Genomic DNA, 19,912 nt, shown 5'->3' on the forward strand with positions numbered 1-19,912 from the left:
GCTTAAAACAGGTTGAAGTAAAAAGTGATTGCATGCAGAACTTAATTTTATTTATAAAATGTTGATATTTACTTCATAAGTCAATTAAGAGATCTAGTCTCATAAATAGAAGTTAATCATTTCAGAATATGAATATTATCGTTATGAAAAACGATTAAGTAAATGATCAAACATTTGAATAAAATAACTGAGACATAAATTTAGACATGTTAAATTAAAACATACTTTGTTCCAAAACAAATATTGTTTTACATTACAAGCAATTTATGTTCTAAGCATAAATAATAAACTAAACTCCTAGAGTGTAGTTCCAACTTGATTGTGCTCAAATTGGTTACTCTTCAATAAATATTTGCAAGATATTTACAAATATTAGATTAAGATTTAAGTACCAAGTACCTAAGTGTTATATGAAAAGTATGAGTTCTATCTAGTAGATACTATAAGTACTAGTCTCTTCCAAACTTTCATTCCAAATAAGAGGATTAAATCCTCTTCCACTGTCCAGTTTCTTCACAAATGAAGCAAGATCCATCTATGTGGGCTTTAGTAGATTTCTTGGGCTTAAAGGTGTTCAGTCCATAAAACATGGCCCTACTGGATCACACAAAGTGATTCTTTTAGCCTCGCATTATTCCAATGTTTAAACTAGTTTTAAATAAAATATCACTGTATTTATTGGAATATTGCTTCACCTGTTATATCATCAGATATATGTGTTTAAATTATCCAAGACTTCCTAGAAGTCATGAATAACTATTCCTAGTTTGATGTTAGAAACATCTTAAGCATTACGGTGATGCCTTTACTAGTTATCATGTTCAGGTTTAATTCCTCAAAGCAAATAGTTTAGGACTGGGTCCCTTAAGTGTATACAATTTCATATCTCTCACGAGATTGTCTCTTAATACATGGACTCATTCATTGAAGTTGTATATATTGAATGTTACTGTTTCATTATGTCATTAAAGAAAATGACAATTCATGATAATGAGAATGGATTATTTAACTATAAAAATTTAACAAAATTCATTTAGTATTTTCAATCTTTAATCTTTAATAATTAATACCCTTTTAGTTTCCAAAAACATTAATTATCAAAGTCTAGGATCCAAGTTGCAAAACAAATAAATGGTTAGGTATCATTTATCCCATCTATTTGAATTCAACTCGGTAGATATCAATTATCAGTTATATCTTGTTATATAATTCCTGGATTTATGAGATCACTAATAACAGATTTAATTAGATATGTTTGATCTCATCTATTGAAAGACCCCAACTTTCGTATTTTTGAAAGACCCAAACTTTCATACTTCACAATATTATTACTCCAAAACATGCTATTTGCATATTCATAAAAGCAATATTTTACATTGATAAAGAGAGTACAAACTATTGGATACAAACCATCTATTACAAAGTGTTATATATATATATATATATATATATATATATATATATATATATTACATAACTACCCAGGATATTGTAATTTATACAAACATAAACTGTAGTACAAAAGTACTATTACAAACTATTCTACATCTTTCAATAGTATGTAAACATACTAATTATTTATCACCTGCAATGTTAAACATTGATAGGGTAAGCGGTGACGCTTAGTGAGTTCAAAAATAGATACAATATAATGTTATGCCATATATATACTTCAATGTGGCAAAAGCAAAGAGGAACAACAAGATGTATGTGAGATCATGTGACTAGCGTTCATATCAATCAAAGACTTTATTCAAAGATATACTTTTCAATTCTTGATTTACATCACTAAAGCTTTGGCCCAAATGGCATAGAAGACATGAAATTTCTGATTAACATCTTGTTAGATTTCAGGCTTATAGTCCTGTCTAACCATTTGCCAATGCCATATAATAGAAGTCATTCTCTTACGAAGACATGCTCTACATGGCCAGAGGCTACGTACCAGTACCAATGTGAATCTAAGTCCTTTCACTGATCACATGGTCAAAGGTATTACAATTGCTATAAACATAGCGAATAACACGAGAAAATAACTCAGAATAATAACACTGAAAAGCACATAGCACATATAACACATAACATACAATTGTTCCTATATATTGAACTCACCTTAAGTTAACCGGGGGTTAAAATAGTAATTTGGACAGCACTTCGGCTTTAAATATGTCTTTCTATGTTGAAAACCGGGAGCTTAATTGAAAACCGGGCTCTGCGAAGGTAGGCTTCAAAACTGAAAAGATAAAATTTCGGGATTCTCGGGGGTCTCGGGGTGTGTTTCGGGTGCTAAAATTGATATCGGAGCTTCGGGAAAAGTCAAAATAGTGAAAATATGGAAAGAGGGGTTAAAATTGTCAATTTTGGAATTTTAGTCGAAAGGTCTCGCAGCCCCCTTTATATAGGGCCGACGTTCGGAGTCGGTTTGGGAGGGAAGCAAGCAGCAAAGCAGCTCGGTGGCGTCAGCAGCGAGGGGCAGGTGGCGCGAGAAGCGAAGGCCATGAGGCCCGCTGCGAGGCTCGGCTGCGAGGCGGGTAAGCGAGACGTGGAGGAGCGAGATTCGGACACCGCAACGAGGCACGTCGGAAGCTGATTGGTTCGCACTTTGGTCGAATCGGTAGGTGACACGCGTCGGTCTCGGTTTGGGCCACGTCTCCGGTGACACTGTTGCTCCGTGCAAGGTGACGTGTCCGACACTGTTCATGCGAAATTCTCGGATTTTGAGCCCCGAACTTCTAAAATCCATAACTTTTGCATACGAACTCCGTTTTTGACATTATTTATATGCACGCGTAGCTAAAATTATGCTATACAACTTTTGTTTAGACTTCGTCGGCTAATTTTGACTTTATTTTTAATATTATTATTTTTAACAGACCGGGACAGGAAAATCCGTTAAAAATTCATAACTTCTTCATCCGACATCCATTTTCGTCAGACTTTTTACCGTTGTACTAAAAATGACGAGACCTTCGATTCTCGTTTAGGATGTATCGGTAAAATATCGCTCGATCTAAAATTCGAGCTTTTAGTTGTCTACTGCTAAGTTGAAACTTCGCAAAAAATCATAACTTCGTCATACGAAGTCAGATTTTTGCGTTCTTTTTATCGAATTTCTTGGTTTAACAAATACTACGACTTTCATTTAGATTACTAAGGCTAAAAAGTAGTTTATTAAAAACTCACTTTTTACGTCATTCGGTGTCGTGCCGGTTTTGTTGCGGATCTTCAGTTGGTCATAACTTCTTCGTTATAACTTGGATTTTGACAAGGTTTTCGCCTACAAGTTTCTAACGAGATTATCTACAACATCAAATAATAAAACTTTACTTATTTAAAATTTTATATTTTCGCTAAATTTCACTATTTGGTTTTTAATTGGAATCACATAAGACTTCCAATATTTTCTGAGTGATTCTAAACATAGTTTTACTTCATTTCTAGTAAAAACCATCTGTTAGAACTCAACACTCAATTTTACATAATATTTCACAATTTTATTCATTACAAAACACGATTTCAAAACGTGTATGTTACAAATACCTCCTCCTTTTGAGGATTTCATCCCGAAATTACATTGATTAAAATAAATTGGGATATTTTGCTTTTATCTCATTCTTATTCTCCCAAGTATAGTTTGGGCCACGATGGTGTTTCCACTTGACAAACACCAATTCTACTTCTTTATTGCGTAGCTTAATTGTTCTTTCATTCACGATTTCTTCAGGCTCTTCAACATATCTTAACTTATTATCCAATTTCACTTCGGGTAATGGAACTATCTCATCGTAGATGCTCAAGCATTTGCGCAGATAACTTACATGAAACACATCATGAATACCTGCCAAATCTTCAGGCAATTCTAAGCGATATGCTTGCTTTCCAATTCTCTGGATGATTTTGAAAGGACCAACAAATCTAGGACTCAACTTTCCTTTCTTCCGAAATCGCATAAGGCCTTTCCATGGGGATACCTTCAGCATCACGAAATCACCCACTTAGTGTTCTTTATATGTATGAAAACCTTGTTACGATTCCTACCACTTTATTTAACCCAAATAAGATTTTAGGAAAGTTATATTTTGACCTAAATTTGACTGGTGTTACATTACATTGTCTCGAAATATTGGGTTGTCACAATATATAAATTGTATACACTAGGTAATCGTAGAAGGAACTAGTATGGTAATTTACTTAATAAGAAAATATAGAATTTTCTAGAGAAACACATGAATATTTTCAAAGAACGAAGAACTTACTTTCTAAATCAAGATACTTATGAACTCACCAACTTAAATGTTGATACACTTTCAAAACCAATTGTATTCTCAGGAAACTAGTAGACAGATATACGCACAGGGTCCGAGAAGTTGGAGCATAGTAACTTCAAGACTTTGTTTTATCTATTTACTTTTGGAGTAAATCAGTTGTGATTCGAATACAATGTAAATACTATATTGTTAATACAATGGTTGTTTTTTTGCTTTGATTACTATTATTCATTGTTATGATATTGTACATCAAGTCCTCCACCCCCAAACGTTTTCGTCGTTCCGGTTTGGGGGTGTGACATGTGACCCATTAGTATCATATGTTATTTAGAAATATCACTTTAATATGATTCTTGAGCATATTAGGCCTTTCATCCACAGCTTTCTCCCCGGCCTGGTCAGTTCTTAGACTGAACACCTTTTAGCCTTTAGTACGAGTCTTGCATGCCCTTGCCGGCCCTCGGCTCATATCTAGAATGTTCATGAGTCCTCGGTATGAGTCTGGCATCCCCTCCCTGGCCCTCAACTCATATCTGGTATACTCCATGGTTCGTTGGCTACAACACGGAGTAGTACAACCTCAACCCAACCCATACAGTATGTCGACATATAACAGATAATGTCATATACAGATAAACAGACAGTATCACAGGTAGTCATATAGATCTACCAGACTAGCATATCAAAACTAACATGCATATCTATACCATACTTAACATATCAAGAATATCAGGTTATCAAATCAATGGGTCATCCTTGGTGCCTTTAACCCGAACGTATAGTGAGGAAAACTCACCTCACAATGTCAAACTGCACTAAAACCTATGACTGCTGACTCACGGAAAATCCTGAACTATAACAGTAAACAATCATCCAATTAACAATTGGAATACTATTCTTGACTAAGGATCCATACTTAGGGTAAATGTCCATTTTATCGGTTCCCTAACTGGGCCAAGGCCCAAGTCCAATTCTTTGATCCAACATGCTCAAATTACCTCAAGGTCCATGACTGGCCCAATTTTCCAAAGTGGGCCCAAACCCCTTATTGGGTCTTATACAAAGGTTTGATCCTCTAATTAGCCCAAAATACACTTATCCATATAGTCCATTAGGGCCTAAGTATCAAAGCCTAACAAATGGCCCAATACCTGAAGCCCAAAGTCCGAAACCCAAACAGAACTCGTACGCGGGGCGTACCCTTTCAGTACGTTGGGCATACTTCGCCTCGCATAGACCACCTATAGGGTGGTTGACTCAGTATGTGGGGCGTATGTTGCTTTAAGCGGGGCGTACCCTCACATGGCTTAAAACTTTCAAAAGTGCTTAATGGATTAAGCACTTAAGCTCAAACTTCAGATCCATGACTCAAAAACACTCTAGAACCATAAAGTCTCAAACTTCAAGACTTTAGTTGTCCAAAAAGTCCTTAATACATGGTCTTAATCCATTAAGACCTCCTACAAAGAACAAGGAACCAAACTAGATAAAGTGACCTTATTTTTATGACTTAAGACCCATCTGTGGGTCTAAAAGGACAGCCAAACACATCCAAAAAAAGCATGCACAATATTGGGGCTCTTGGGACAAGAAGAACACTAAAAAGCTACCAAACAATATTTAAACAATCCAAGCATAAAGGTAAAAGCTTTAAGCCTTCTAGAGCTTCCCAAGAAGATGATAATCTCATATCTACAAGCTTGTTTTCCTTCCTTGACTCCTTTGATGCACTTTCTTCTCCTTTTGGCACACAAATATCACACTTTAAGCTGAAGATGCACACTTATGGGGTTATGGTTTACTCAAAATGGCTCAAGGACTTGGAGGCTGAAAGAGTGGGGCAAAATGGTCCATAATGGTACTTAAATACTCCACAAACCATAAAAGTTAGGGTTGTCACCCGGACACACGTACACCCAGCGTACTAGGGCACGCCCTAGTACGCTTAGCGTACCCACATTTACGCCCAACATACAACTCAAGCTCCCAAGAAATTGCCAATTTGTTACTAGGGCTTCTTAGGGCTAATTCCAACCAATTTCAAGGACCAAAATTATATATTTAATTACCAAAGGAAGGATTTGAAAATACCTGAAAACCTTGGATGTTAAAACTCTCCCCCACTTGATCTAGAATTTGTCCTTGAAGTCTTCCGCAACAAACAGATCTAGGTAATGCTCCCGTATTTCAACCTCTAGCTCCCTGGTCCACTCGGAGCCCCTCTGATGTTGTCATCGTACCTTTACCAGAGGTACTTCCTTGCTTTGCAAAACCTTCACCTTCCTCTCCAAAAGAGCTATGGGCCTCTCAACATAGTCAGACACTCATCAAACTGAATGTCATCTAACGACACAACCACATCCTCGTCTAACACGCACTTCCGCAGCTGCGAAACATGGAAAGTGTTATGGATCTGACTGAGCACATCGGGAAGGTCTAATTTGTAGGCAACCTTGCCAATCCTGGCTATAATCCGGAATGGTATGATATATCGGGGGCCCAACTTCCCACTCTTCCTGAAGCAAATCACACCTTTCCAATGTGAGACCTTCAGCAACACCATGTCACTGACCTGAAACTCCAACTCAGATCGGTGTCGGTCGGCATAGATTTTCTGCCAACTCTGAGCAGTCTGCAAACTCTGCCTAATCTGTTGAATCACCTTTGTAGTCTGCAGAACCACCTCGATCCGACCCATGACCCTATGACCAACCTCGCCCCAATATACTGGGGTGAGACATCTCCGCCCATACAAAAGCTCAAAAGATGGAGCACTAATGTTGGAATGGAAACTGTTGTTGTAGGAGAACTCTGCAAGAGGTAGGTAGGAGTCTCAGCTCCCACCCAAATCAATAATGCATTCTTGCAACATATCAAGGAAGAATGAAATCCTTAAGACCTATTTATAGCCTTGGATTCCTTCCTAGGTTTTGTACTCCTTCCCATGTGGGATAGGAGGTCAACAAGAAAATTCATTCCTTCTCCCATGTGGGATGGAGTGATTTTCATCCAACCCTAATTCCATAAGGGTTCTGGAGCATTCCTGATTAACCAATTATCGATTAATGAATAGTCAACCCTTTAATTAATTAAACTATTAATTAATTCCCAAAATGTATTTCCAATTAGTTTCTATTTAATTATTAACCATAATAGTTAATAAACCAATTTCTCCTTTATTTATTCTACTCAATTTAGGTCTTGAGGGCAACCCAAAAGGACCATGTTATTATTAGAAATATCATCAATAGTTAATGACCTTGGACACACTTTCCAATATCTAAGTAGAGGAGAATCATTCATATTTCCGAAAGCTTGTGAAACTAGGATGAGTTTCACATCCCATTCGGGAGGGAAGACGAATCAAGTGACCGTCTAAACTGAATATTATGTAGGTTGCAAGTTCAGAAAACTTCCAACAACTGGTTGGTGTCTTCTTTGTGATGGATAGCAGGCATATAGATGGATCTAGGTTGAGGGTTGTGCCGGGGCCTCTCTGCCTATTATTGTCTGATTAAGGATTTAGGGTTCAAAGCATGACCCGAACACCTAGTTAGGGTATGGTCAGCTGCATGTTCGACTTAAGACGAGCATTGATGGATTAGTAGATGAGTGGTAAGACCATGGGTGGTGGCCATGGCAAGATAAGCGTGATGTGAGGCTGTGGGGTGGCCGTAGCATTCACTAGATTGGCAGATGGTATAGGAGTGATGTCAGAATGTGGGGTGGTCGTAGCATTCACTAAATTGGTAAGCGGTATAAGAGTGATGTCAGACTGTGGGGTGGCCATAGCATTCTCTAGATTGAAAGGTGGTATAGGAGTGTTGTAAGACTACGGGGTGGGTCATAGTATTCACTGGTTCTTGTGTAGTTGTGAAGGCATGGAAAATCTATGATGTAGCTTGTAGATTTCTTTATATGGGATTAGACCAGGCTGTGAGACTGTAGGAAGGCTACAAAATTCATGGAATTAAGGAAGTGGTGGGCCGCATGGGGCCGGTTGTGATATAAGACTATAGATGGTCATGTAGCATTCACTTTTAGCATTGGATTTGGTGGCATCAGGTTGACGGTTGGTTATGATCGGTTGGATCAGAAAGGTTGATAGAGCCATAGTGGCAAGATAGTTGGGACAATTCTTGTCATATGAGGCCTTCGTTTGAAAGTTGTGTGGTACGATTGTGTATGACTGATTGTCTCAGCAACCGGGTAGAAATCTGGTGATTCGGTTATTCGGCAGGTAAGTTGCGACCACGGAGGTCTCGACTGCTTTTAGAAAGTGACTAGGGGGAAACAAGATGAATCGAGTCAGTATTAGTGATTTGAGACTCATATGTGAAGTCGCTTGTTCTTCGGAGGATATGTTAAGTCACTTTCAATTTCGATTAAATAATCTCATAGTATTGATTCGACCCTGTTATGCAGCTCTCATTTGAGCCTAGCCGTTGCAGGGATGAGTCTTATACTCGAAGGATTATCTAAGCCTTCTGTCAAGTAAAGGTATTCTACAACAATGAATGGCCATTGATTTTGTTCCCAGTAAAGCAACAATATAATCAAGGGTTGGAAGTGTTTTGCTTACTTCGGAATGAAAGTGGGATGGAACTAGAAGTGGTTCAGTATGGGCGGGCTGTCAGGGAGTCAGACAAGTTCAAGATCTTAGATTTCAGGAAGAGTGTGTGTGGTTATTTATGAAAGGGATTAATTTAAGTTGGGGAAGGATTTGTTCTTCATCGGGTTTTGGGAGCTCTGCTAAGGTTGGGTTCGGTTGCCTTTCCTAGGGCTGTTGTATGCTTGGGGTTGTGGTTGTGTTCCTTAGGCTGTCTGGCATGCCTGGGATGATAAGGAATGATTTTGAGGATGAAATCTAATTTAAGTGGGAGAGAGTTGTAACACTCGATTCTTTATACTTTTCAGTCTAGACCCTTGGGGTGTAAGGTTTTGCGGTTTTGGTCCCTAGGGGGCATAATTGTCAACTTCAGGGAAGTTGGAGTATGATGGGCGTACTCATGTAGGTTGGCCATAGAGCTCATCCACGTACGTTGGGTATACGTGGAGTAAGATTAGCGTACGTGAGAAGTCTTGGAACCCTAGTTTTAGGGCTTGTACCCTATATGAACCATTAGTTAGCCTCTTTTGGCCTTGTTAACCAGCCTCCACACCCTTGAAAACCCTAATTATTTCCTTAGACTTTGTGTCATGCTTTTGAGCTCTTGAGAAGCTTTTGGTGGGTGTTGTGCATCTTGAAGTGGTATAAGAAGAAGCTTGAAGACTCATTCTTTGGTGGAGAGCCTTGAGATTCAACTTTAGCACCTTCATTTCAAGGATTTTGAGTTATTAAGTTCAAAGCTTGTCATCTCATTTCATAGATCTACTCTTTAGCTTGTTTGTGTTGATTTTGGTCCCTTTTTGGTTGGTTTTGTGAGCTAAGGATGTTTTTGGAGCTTATCCTTGTAGATCTGGACACATTAAGGGTTTCTTAAGCATAAAGGCGCAAATTTTATGTTGGTTTTAGTCTCATGCATTTATTAAGTCATTTATTAATAAATTTTGAGCTCTAAAGCCCCATTAAGCCATGCATACACATAAGGTTGGCAACTTTACGTGATAAACCACCTTAAGGAAGTCAAATCTGAGTTTGGGTTGAAGTGTTAACCAATTAAGAAATGGAAATGGGAGGTGGGTCAAGATGGTGGATTAAGCTGAGCGTACAAGTAGGAACATTGCGCGTACAATCCCTCAAGCTAGTACGCCTCGCGTACGAGCTAAGTACGCCTCGCGTACTCGGTTGTTTGGGTTTTAGTATTTTTGGGCTCTTGGTTTTGGTCCATGTTGGAATTTGGTTGTCTTGGGCATTGTTGGACCATCTGAATCCTATTGTTAGGCTATTGAGATTTTAGTGGACTCTTTTAGGCGAAGGCCCATGAAAGGAATTTGGCTCAATTTGGAAAATTGGGCCACATTTGAGCTTTGGGTGATTATTTTAGATTTTGAGTTTTTTGGACAATTGGATTAGGCCTTGGAGTTAGGCCAAGTTCAGGAAAGGGTTAAAATGTTGTTTAACCTAATTTGGACTCTTAGTGTGAGTCGGGATCCAATTATTAACTGGATGTTATTTTGTGATTGATAGCATGGAGATTTAGCGGATCTGCAGTCAAAGATTTATCTGTGGGTTTCAAATGTCTGAGGTGAGTCTCCTCACTGTAATATGGGTCGAAGGCATCAATGTCGGCCTATTGGCTTATGTATTATTGAAAGACCAAGGGGTGACCCTTAACATTGTATGAAAGACTCGGAGGTGGCTCCTGGAAAATCTGTATGTAAGACCACAATTCGGACCTTGGTAGTTAAGTAGATTGTTCGTTGTAGATAGTATGCTTGTTGTCTTTGTGATGCCTACATGTAATACTAAGAGGTGGATCTTGGCACTTTTCTGTAAGACCCAGGGTATTGGACCCCGGCCTGGCAAGGAAAGACCATTCTACGAATCGTAACATAATGGCAAGACTATGGTTGGCACATAGCATTCTCTATTATATGTATGGTATGTGGTATTTTGGGGAACTCGATAAGCTTTGTGCTTACGGTTTATTGTTTATGGTTCTAGGTATTTCTGGTTCAAAAGGGAAGGGTTCGGCTTGATGGCAGTGCATACACCCATGTTTTTCCTCAACTTTGTGATTTTGGGATTTTACTCTGATAACTATTTTATTATGAAATACTTCTATATGTTTGTTTAAAAGATAAATGGGTGTTTTGATTGTGTTAAAATAAAATTTTTACCTTGAAAATTTGGGATGTTACTGTTTTACCTGCAATGATAATTATCAAACCAGCATTAAGGCCACACCGCTTGAAGCTTTATAGGGATGCAAGCACCAATACTCGCTATACTGAGCAATGCTTGGAGATTCGAAACTAAAGAGCATGCACGTTATACGTTGTATTCCGATACAAGACTAACTCATGAGATTATAGAAAAGATTATATGAACTGGAGAAAATTTTTAGATTGATCATGAACGATTATAGAGTATTGTGAACAAAAGATGTAAGCCTCTCGACTTCCAAGTCAGAGACTGTGTAGCTTTTAAACGCTTACTCTTTTAGATGAATGATTAGGCTTACAGAACAAGTCAAGTTATAACCCTGACTCAAAACACCTTCGAAATTCTTAACAGAATTTGGTCATGATATTTATATAAAGCTGTTTTCAGAACTAAACAACATGCACGACTTTTTTCATGTGCCAAATCTTAAAGAGTGTATGTCCGATGGCATGCTTGTTATATCTTTCAATATAGTGTATTTAGAAATAATGCTAAAGTTTCATGTTTGTGAAAGTACATACGATAGAACTATATGTAAGATTCGATAACCTTAAAATACTTGATTCGATCTTATTCCCTATTCTCTATTTAGTTGTGACTTGGGGTAAAGTCATCTATTGGATCGATTATCTAACCTAGATCTATGCGGCTTAAATTGACTATAGAATGATCATTGATACTTTCAATTTATTTACTTCTTTTTATAGTTTATTTTAGCATATTTCATTCATAATTTAGTTAATTTCCATGCATATTTTCCTTTTTGTTATTTTATGACCATTTTGAGTACTTTCTAGTTTCGTGAGTATAATTGCATATTTTAAGGAGACTAGCGGAGCGAGATCTTTGGGAAGTGATTGTACTTAGAAGACGTCGATAATTTTGGGCTTGATAGCTAATGGAGTTGATGCATGTAGTGGGCTTGTGATTATTTGAAGGCTTGAAGGAAAGGAACTTTAAATTTGCAAGAAACGGGAGAATATTCGAGCGTGCGGAGATTATTGATCGGGCGATTACGTGAGCTATGGATCATTTGGAGGAGCCAATTTGGGCTTAAAATGAAGAGAACTTGAAGAAAAATGGGCTATAAGTTTATTGGACTTAAACTGGGCCAATGGACTAAGCTGTGGAGGCCCAAAACTCAAAGAAGCCACAATCAGATACCCCCCGTGTAACCCACCCGAAAAGAGGTGCACGACCGCACATGATACTGCATCGGTAATTTTGGAATTTCAATTGGAAGGCTATTTAAGGAAGGTTGGTGTGCATCTTTTGCACACTTTTGCACATCCAAAAATTGATCATTTGTCTGGAGATTTTGGAGCATTTTTAAGACCAAGGACACCTCAATAACTTCATCTTTTTGCTCTTGATTCTTGCTAACTGTTTGGTACAATCCATTCTTACTTCGTTTTCTTGAGTTTAGCCATGTTAGGCTAGAATAACCATGGTTGAATTTGGTGAAATCCTTTGAATGTTGAAGACTCCACGAACTTGTTCTTGAATCTTTATAAGAATGTTTTGTGTTTTAACATCTTATTACTAATTGTATGTTTTTATTTATGAGTTTAAATGTATTAGTAGTGATTAGTTGACTAATTTCTTAATTAAATAAAGAATCCTCAAATTAGCAAGCAACAAGTGATTCTTGTGTTGGTTTTATTTCACACAATCATAAAAACATTTTCTCCAACATTGAAGTGGAAGCATTAATTTGAGTCTTCTTGGATTTGGTGACTTTTTGGTTCTTAATGCTAGTTGACTTTCACTAATTACATGTTTAATGGAAATTGTGACTTTGACTAAGAAAATTGTTATGAGCTTCTTTAACCATTTTAACAATTAAGAAAAGTCTAGGTAATCTCAAGCTTCTTGGATTACTATAGCCAAATTAAAGATTTAAAACAAGTATCACACCATTGGATTCTAACTATATGTTCATCAAATTTTCAAGTGAGGAAACCTTAAGTCAACCATCTTTATCTTATTGATTTTTATATTAAACCCTTGTTTTTGTTGAAACTGTCTATTTAAATCTTAGTTTAATTCTAGTTTATTTCAAGTATTTCGAAAGACCAAAACCCACATTTTTACTTTTATTGTCATTTTACAAGTATTTTTACAAAAAGACTTGCATAGAGTTATAAAATCGAATCAATCTCCACGAATTCAACCCCTTTTACAATTATACACTATTTTAGTATAAAAGATTTAGGGTTTTTAATTTTGTTGACCTCGACTACCACCAATCATGTGTGGATCAAGCAAAAAGAAAATGTCACCAATTGTTTTATAATGTTTTATCTACACGTTGAATTTCGAGACAAAATTCCTTTAAACGGGGGGATAAATGTAACAATTGGTAAAAATTGATCAGAGTTTGACGATCAAATCACAACGAACTGTTGTGTATTAAAGATCAATTGTGTGTTATTTTATGCTTATAAAATTTATTAAATATATTATATTCATAATTATTTTTAGATCATCTCAAACTGCTTAAACCATCTATCGGTGAAGATTGAATCGAAAATCACCGAAAAATAAATTATATTTGCGACGTTAAAAATAAATTTATACATTTGTATATTTGAGCGTTATGAATAAGAAATTTGAATAAATTACGTTCTCCTGATTTTCTTGGATATAAAAAAATATCAAAAACGGAGATTGTATGTAGAAGTTACACCCATTTTAAATTATAATATCAGTATTTATTTGATTTTATTGAAACGAACTGTCAACTACTTCGTTCCGAATAGCTATGAAACTCGTAATTTACTTAGATCAGAGTATATCATTTTATTTCATTTTTATCACATTTTTAATCTCGACCAAAATCTGAATAGTAAAATTTGTCGAATCTGAAACAATTATTTGTGAAACTTTAAACGTCATTTCACGGAGTTCTGTATATTGGAATTTAATTATGCCTGCATTTTTGGAATCGCCACGACCGAGACTGTCAGCAAGCACTTTTAGAAAAAATTCACATTTCGGGAATTAGCAGCACGAGAATCGAGAAACGAAAATTACTTCACAAGAGCGTCCTTCATTTATCTATCGTAATCAAAGCACATTCCCAAAGCATGTAGAAACACTAATAATTCTCTCATTATATATTGTAAGATGATTAATTATTTTCGCATAAACCAATATCTTTCATTAATTAGATATAAATACAATGTTATCCTAAGAGTTGTTGGGCTATACAAAAATGGGGTAGCATGGTGTAACTATGCATTGTTCATGCATAGACTAGCATCATTGGTGCTTTATGAGTAGGAATAGTTTGAATGTTTAAACCGAATCTAAACTCATGAAGTAGAGATGCTAAAATCCCTTGTGAAGATATTGGCATAGTGAGAGCTAGAAATGACATAAAGAACTCGAACATGACCCCAAACGACCTAACCACAGACAAAGTGATTGTCTATCTCTATGATTTTGGTCCGTTGATGTTTTTTTCCGGTTCTTTAATGTTGAATGAAGATAGTAGACATGTAAACAACACTAACATTATCACAATTCATGATCATTGCTTTGTTATGTAACTCATGAAGTAAATTACGAATACAACATGTTTATACAACCATATTAGTCATCCATCGATACTCAGCCTTGAAACTAAAACAAAAGCTGAATCATTATGTAACCAGATATAGAGAAGCATCCCCTAGTCAGCTTCAAAATATTCCACCAGAGGTAATTAAGGAGGCATTAAGCTACAATATGTGATTAAGATTAAGAGTGACTCGAACATATATAAAAAAATAAAATTTCTCGAGAGATGGTAAGATACTAAAAAGCACCAACTAAACTCCTATTAGCATCAGATCGGTGATGATGTGTCTGGATGAGCAATATGAATTATTGTATTTGTATGAACATATGTGCATCATAATTTCCTTTAGAGCATGCTTGTGAGCTAAATAATTTCTATTGGCCAAGAGAAACTGTATATACAAATATTTTATATATCTCAACATTTCTTATTTTTTTGGATACATTTCAATCTCTCAGTTAATTGGTTATGTGGTAAGGAATTTATGTACATATTGTCTCCTTGATCATTTGAATTATCAAAAAATCATTACCAACTTATAAAAAAATATGTGAACATTTTAACAATAAGGTGGTTAGAGACATGGCTCTAGTTAAATTATTGTTTGTGCAGCAATGTTTCACTTCTATAAGGACTTATTAAACAAATTTTGCAAATATTATTTGATTAGTTAACAAGTTGTGAAGGTTCTTCAGGCTTTATAAGAAATCTTTGATTGATACCAAGATAAATAACTTAGGAACATTTATCCAATCGGTTATCTATTCTAATAAAAGAAAAGATACAAATAATAAGGAATAAATTTGATTAGTTGGTATCTAAACTATATGATCTAAATTGTTGAATCAAAATAATTCTATGTTTGTCAGGATGCAATATAAATGTTCCATCCATCGTCACAACTAAATTTTATTGGAAAATCGGGTGAAATTGCTACTATTTTGTTAGTTCAACCACTCTAGCAACTAAATTTCAACTTATTAACATGTTTGCTTAAAATATTGCATATTTTAGTCGTGAAATAAAACATTATTTTAGGTTTCATATCAAAACATATACAGATTATAAACCCCATTACCAATATAGATTATAATTCAAACATATATTATAATTCAAACAAGATTCACAAATACACCGGGAGCATGTTTCAAAAACATTACAATGGATATTTGCAACGAAGAAGTTCAGATCAAACTTAAACGCTGCCTTGCCCTAAAAGTAGATTCTAGTTCAATCATTGATCATTGCCAGTTGCCCTAAAATCAGAAAACGGTGGTTACATTCACCGGGGATTAATTAATATAGTTCAGCGAATCTAATATCACAATAATTTGGGGCTTTGAAGGAAGAAAACGAGAAATCACGTAAATCAAGGTAGTAGTTGGAGATGAAAAGCACAGTAAATTACAGAACAACGAAACATGAACATTACAGAAATCTCGACAATCAGATCTCCAGATCCCTCGATTTGTTTCGAAACATGAAACAAAAACGTAATTATACTGAATCTAAGGAAGAGAGATGATTATTACTTTATTAGTATTACATTAGCAAGCGAATATATGAGAAGGCAAACGCGAAGATTCAGATTTAGAGAAGCAGGTGTCGTCAAGGACGTCGCTCTGGCACCATCGGCAATCGGTGTTTTTGGAACACAGAGATCTCGACACAATTTCTCCACACTCTTCTTGGATCTGCTTCTTCTTCTTAGGTAAAACGACACCGTATAAGGGTGTAGTTCCAAGTAACAGGAAGATGATCAGTATAGGGACCAGATGCGAAGGCCTGAAAGGAGCAGCAGTAGCCATTTTTGGAGAGAAGCAGGATTGAGATTTGAGAGGGGTTATATGCTTATGCAACTCGAAGGACCAAATACGATTTAATCAGAACATTAGGGGGTAAAAAGGAAGACCTCAAAATTCAGAAAATGAGATTGTAGAAGGACCAAGGAGAATTTAATCAAAACATAAGGGACTAAAAAGGAACAAAAAAATATAAATTTAATCAAAAAATGGCCCATGCAGGTCTCGAACCTGCGACCTTCGCGTTATTAGCACGACGCTCTAACCAGCTGAGCTAATAGGCCTTTTTGGTTACATATTTCACACTTAAAAATAAATACTAATTTATTTTTATGTTGATAATTAGTTCGTCAAATCGCTTTTACAATTTTTTTAATTTTACATCGTTAACATGATACTTGTTTATACGCGAAAGCATTACAATTTACACATGTAACTCTGTAAACTTTCGTATCTTTTAAAATTTTTAATTACTCCTTAATAATAATAAAAACCCATGCTTTTTGCTCGTTCCTTTTGAAAAACATCATATACATCTAACAGTTTCAACTTCCAAGGCAAAATGCTTTAGTTGTTGACAGAATTTAACACTAAAAAACCTACACAAAATTTTGGTAGATGTGAATTTATGAACATTATATTATAAAAAATTACAAACAAATTTGATCATATGACACCAAATAAAAAATAAGGTCCACAAGCTACTTCGGACGTACACGGGTGTTTCGCGATGAATAATTATTTACAGAACCACCCCTCGTCCACGGAGCAATAACAGGCGTACAACATAGAAGAACAAACAACAACTCTACAACAAACATCACAATACTAACCCACACATAAATCGTCCCTTTCCAATACCACAAAATCCGTTTAAAAAAAGGCGGTTGAGATTCAAGCTTCAACGAGGCTTCATAGATTTCCGGTACACCGGCACCACGTGTGAATTCAGCTCGTTGTTCCAATATTACCCTCAAACAAGAAGTGGGGTCGTTTCCTTCGGTGTAACCTCTAAATTTTATTTTTAGGGTTTGTGATTCTGAAGAGTAGCCAGTGATGAGAGGTGCTAAGTTTAAAAAGGTTAAAATAAGTCGGATCGGTTGGCTTTTGAATTGGAGCATACATGGTTGTCTTGTGCTTGCTAGGCGGTTACCATTTTTAGAAAGAAAATCTATCCTCACCTTCGAGAAAGAAAAAAAACAAAAATAAATGTCGCGCTAAATGCAAAACATAACAATGTACTTCATCTGCTTCTGCAAAAGGGTTATTCTTCTTTACATATCATGTGAGATGTAAATCAGGTAAAACAAAACTCTGACAAGGAACCTAATCCACATTAGAATTGGAACTCCCATACTGTATTATCCATTATACCTTCCGAAACCAATTGTTTTTATTTATAGCGTTGTACTTTCAAAAAAAATCTTATTACGACATTATACTTTGAAAGAACTTACCCAATTAACAAAATCAATGAAAGTATTTTACTATTTTGTAATAGGATGAAATGAATGTATGATTTTATTATATACCTGAAAGATTCCAAGATCTCGATTGTAGTAAGATTCGGGCAATGTTAAAGAAAGAGTAGCATGGACTTTGTGATCAAGAGGGATAACCCGTGATTCATCACTACACCCGGGCTTAATCAAATCAGTGCATTCAAGAAAAGAGGAATCCGGGCAAGACATTAGGGGTACAAAAGCCATGGGACTATCTTTTGTGTAATCAAAATGCAATTCTTGTGTTATTTGAATCGGTTCTTCCATTATGCACTTCAAGGTGATGCCAGAAACAAGAAACGCAAAAACTAATAAACTAATCAGAATGAATCCTACATAAACTGACCAGAAGAATCCCCACCCGAATCGACCACATAGCTTCCATGTAGATTCGTGTTTTTTAATCCACGTGATGATGGTCGATTTGAAGGAATTGCAACAGAGACTGAAGATTTTGGAGATGTTTCCTAGTATATAGTATTTTGCACGACTTGTGATCCTAAAGGGATCGAGAACGAACAAGTATGAATAGTAGATTAAAGATATTGGAAATGTGATTGAACTAACTAGAAGATTTAATTGAAACCCTATCATTTTGATCACTAATCCCGCTAAGGAATAAAGAAAATTCGAACCAGAAACCGGTGAATTTGCTGTAATGGAGTCATCGTCGATTCTTTGATCATCATCACTAACACTCGTAATTGCAGAATAACCACTAGTAGTGTCTTCGTTTAAAGACTTAAGATGACTGTTTGAACTCGAACGAAATCTAGTGGATTTCGATTTAGTTTTTGATTTCTCATTATCCTTCGTACTGGAGGAAATTTTGCAATCATTCCTGGGAGAAGTAGCGGAGTCATGAGAATTCAAATCTCCCAAACTGTCAGGTTTATTGAAGGAATAAAATGAGGAGATTTCTTTCAAACTCTGCTGGGAATCATCAAGTTGCGTGTGATTAAGGTCAGCGGAGGTTGAAGAAGATGGCGTTTCTTTTGATTGGATTGGACTGGCAACATTGATATTATTAAGGTCGGAGATAGATGAAGATTTGGCGATGAAAAGGGGGTTATCGGACTCAAAATTGTCCCAGGAATCGACAAAGAGGGATTCTTCGCAGAATTGAGTATCGGCGTCTTCGATGTTGTTGTTTATGGTCGATTTGGTGTTCTCCCGTTCCATTGTAATAAATCAAGAGCTGAAATATCAGGCTAGGGTTAGGGTTAGAAGAGGATACATTGGAGAAGAAAGAACGAAAGGAGTAACGGATTCTGGTACGATGTAGAAAATTATAAAAAGTTTGTCTCGAACTTCAGAAAAAACAAAAATAATAGTAATATCATATCATATAATAATAATCTTGTTGTTTTCAAAGCCACTTCAACCTTTACAATCGAACAACACGTTTTGACTAAACTAGTAATAAAAAAGCTAATTTTAGATTTCTTTACTATGGTATCTCGTCTAATGTGATTGGGTGTAGGGGTTAGAGTTTGGTTTAGGTTTATCGGTTTCTTCAAATTGAAATTTTCAGTTTGAAATTTTTTTAATTTAATTGAAAACTAAACCAAATCAAATTCAAATTCTTCTAGACTAAGCTAAAAACAAAATTCGAATTCAATTTGGTTTGGTTTGGAAACCGAATACTTTTATGAAAAAAATTCAATGTTGCGGTTTTTCAAACATAAATTACAAGTTTTCAAACATAAAAAGTTAAAGTTCCAAAGATAAAAATCTAAAGTATTTATGATTGGAATGTGAAATTGAAAACATAAAGTGAAATGTGCATGTGAATCGTGAACGCGTTAGGGTTATGAGCCGTTAAAACTAAATAATAGTTAAAACCCTAAATTGGATTTGATAGCATTAGAATAAACCTCAATATACACGTGTATATAAATGTGTATTTAGTCAATAGCCTTAGCGTATGTATAGGAGAGTATATC

General features: G+C 35.9%; 1 protein-coding gene and 1 non-coding gene across 2 annotated transcripts; both read right to left on the reverse strand.

Moving 5' to 3' along the window:
• Positions 1–16,674: 16,674 nt before the first annotated feature.
• On the reverse strand, positions 16,675–16,748 carry TRNAI-AAU (transfer RNA isoleucine (anticodon AAU)). Its single transcript has one exon. It is a non-coding gene; the product is annotated as a tRNA-Ile (tRNA).
• Positions 16,749–17,073: 325 nt separating this feature from the next.
• On the reverse strand, positions 17,074–19,283 carry LOC145041971 (seipin-2-like). Its single transcript, XM_078990237.1, has 2 exons — positions 17,997–19,283; positions 17,074–17,645 (listed from the first exon to the last, which is right to left on the reverse strand). The coding sequence occupies exons 1-2, from the start codon at positions 19,146–19,148 to the stop codon at positions 17,166–17,168; spliced, it is 1,632 nt and encodes a 543-aa protein (XP_078846363.1). The 5' UTR covers positions 19,149–19,283; the 3' UTR covers positions 17,074–17,165.
• Positions 19,284–19,912: the final 629 nt, after the last annotated feature.

The sequence above is a fragment of the Lactuca saligna genome, chromosome 4 (assembly GCF_052625555.1).
Source record: "Lactuca saligna cultivar CGN05327 chromosome 4, ASM5262555v1, whole genome shotgun sequence".
In the NCBI taxonomy this organism is placed as follows: Eukaryota; Viridiplantae; Streptophyta; class Magnoliopsida; order Asterales; family Asteraceae; genus Lactuca; species Lactuca saligna.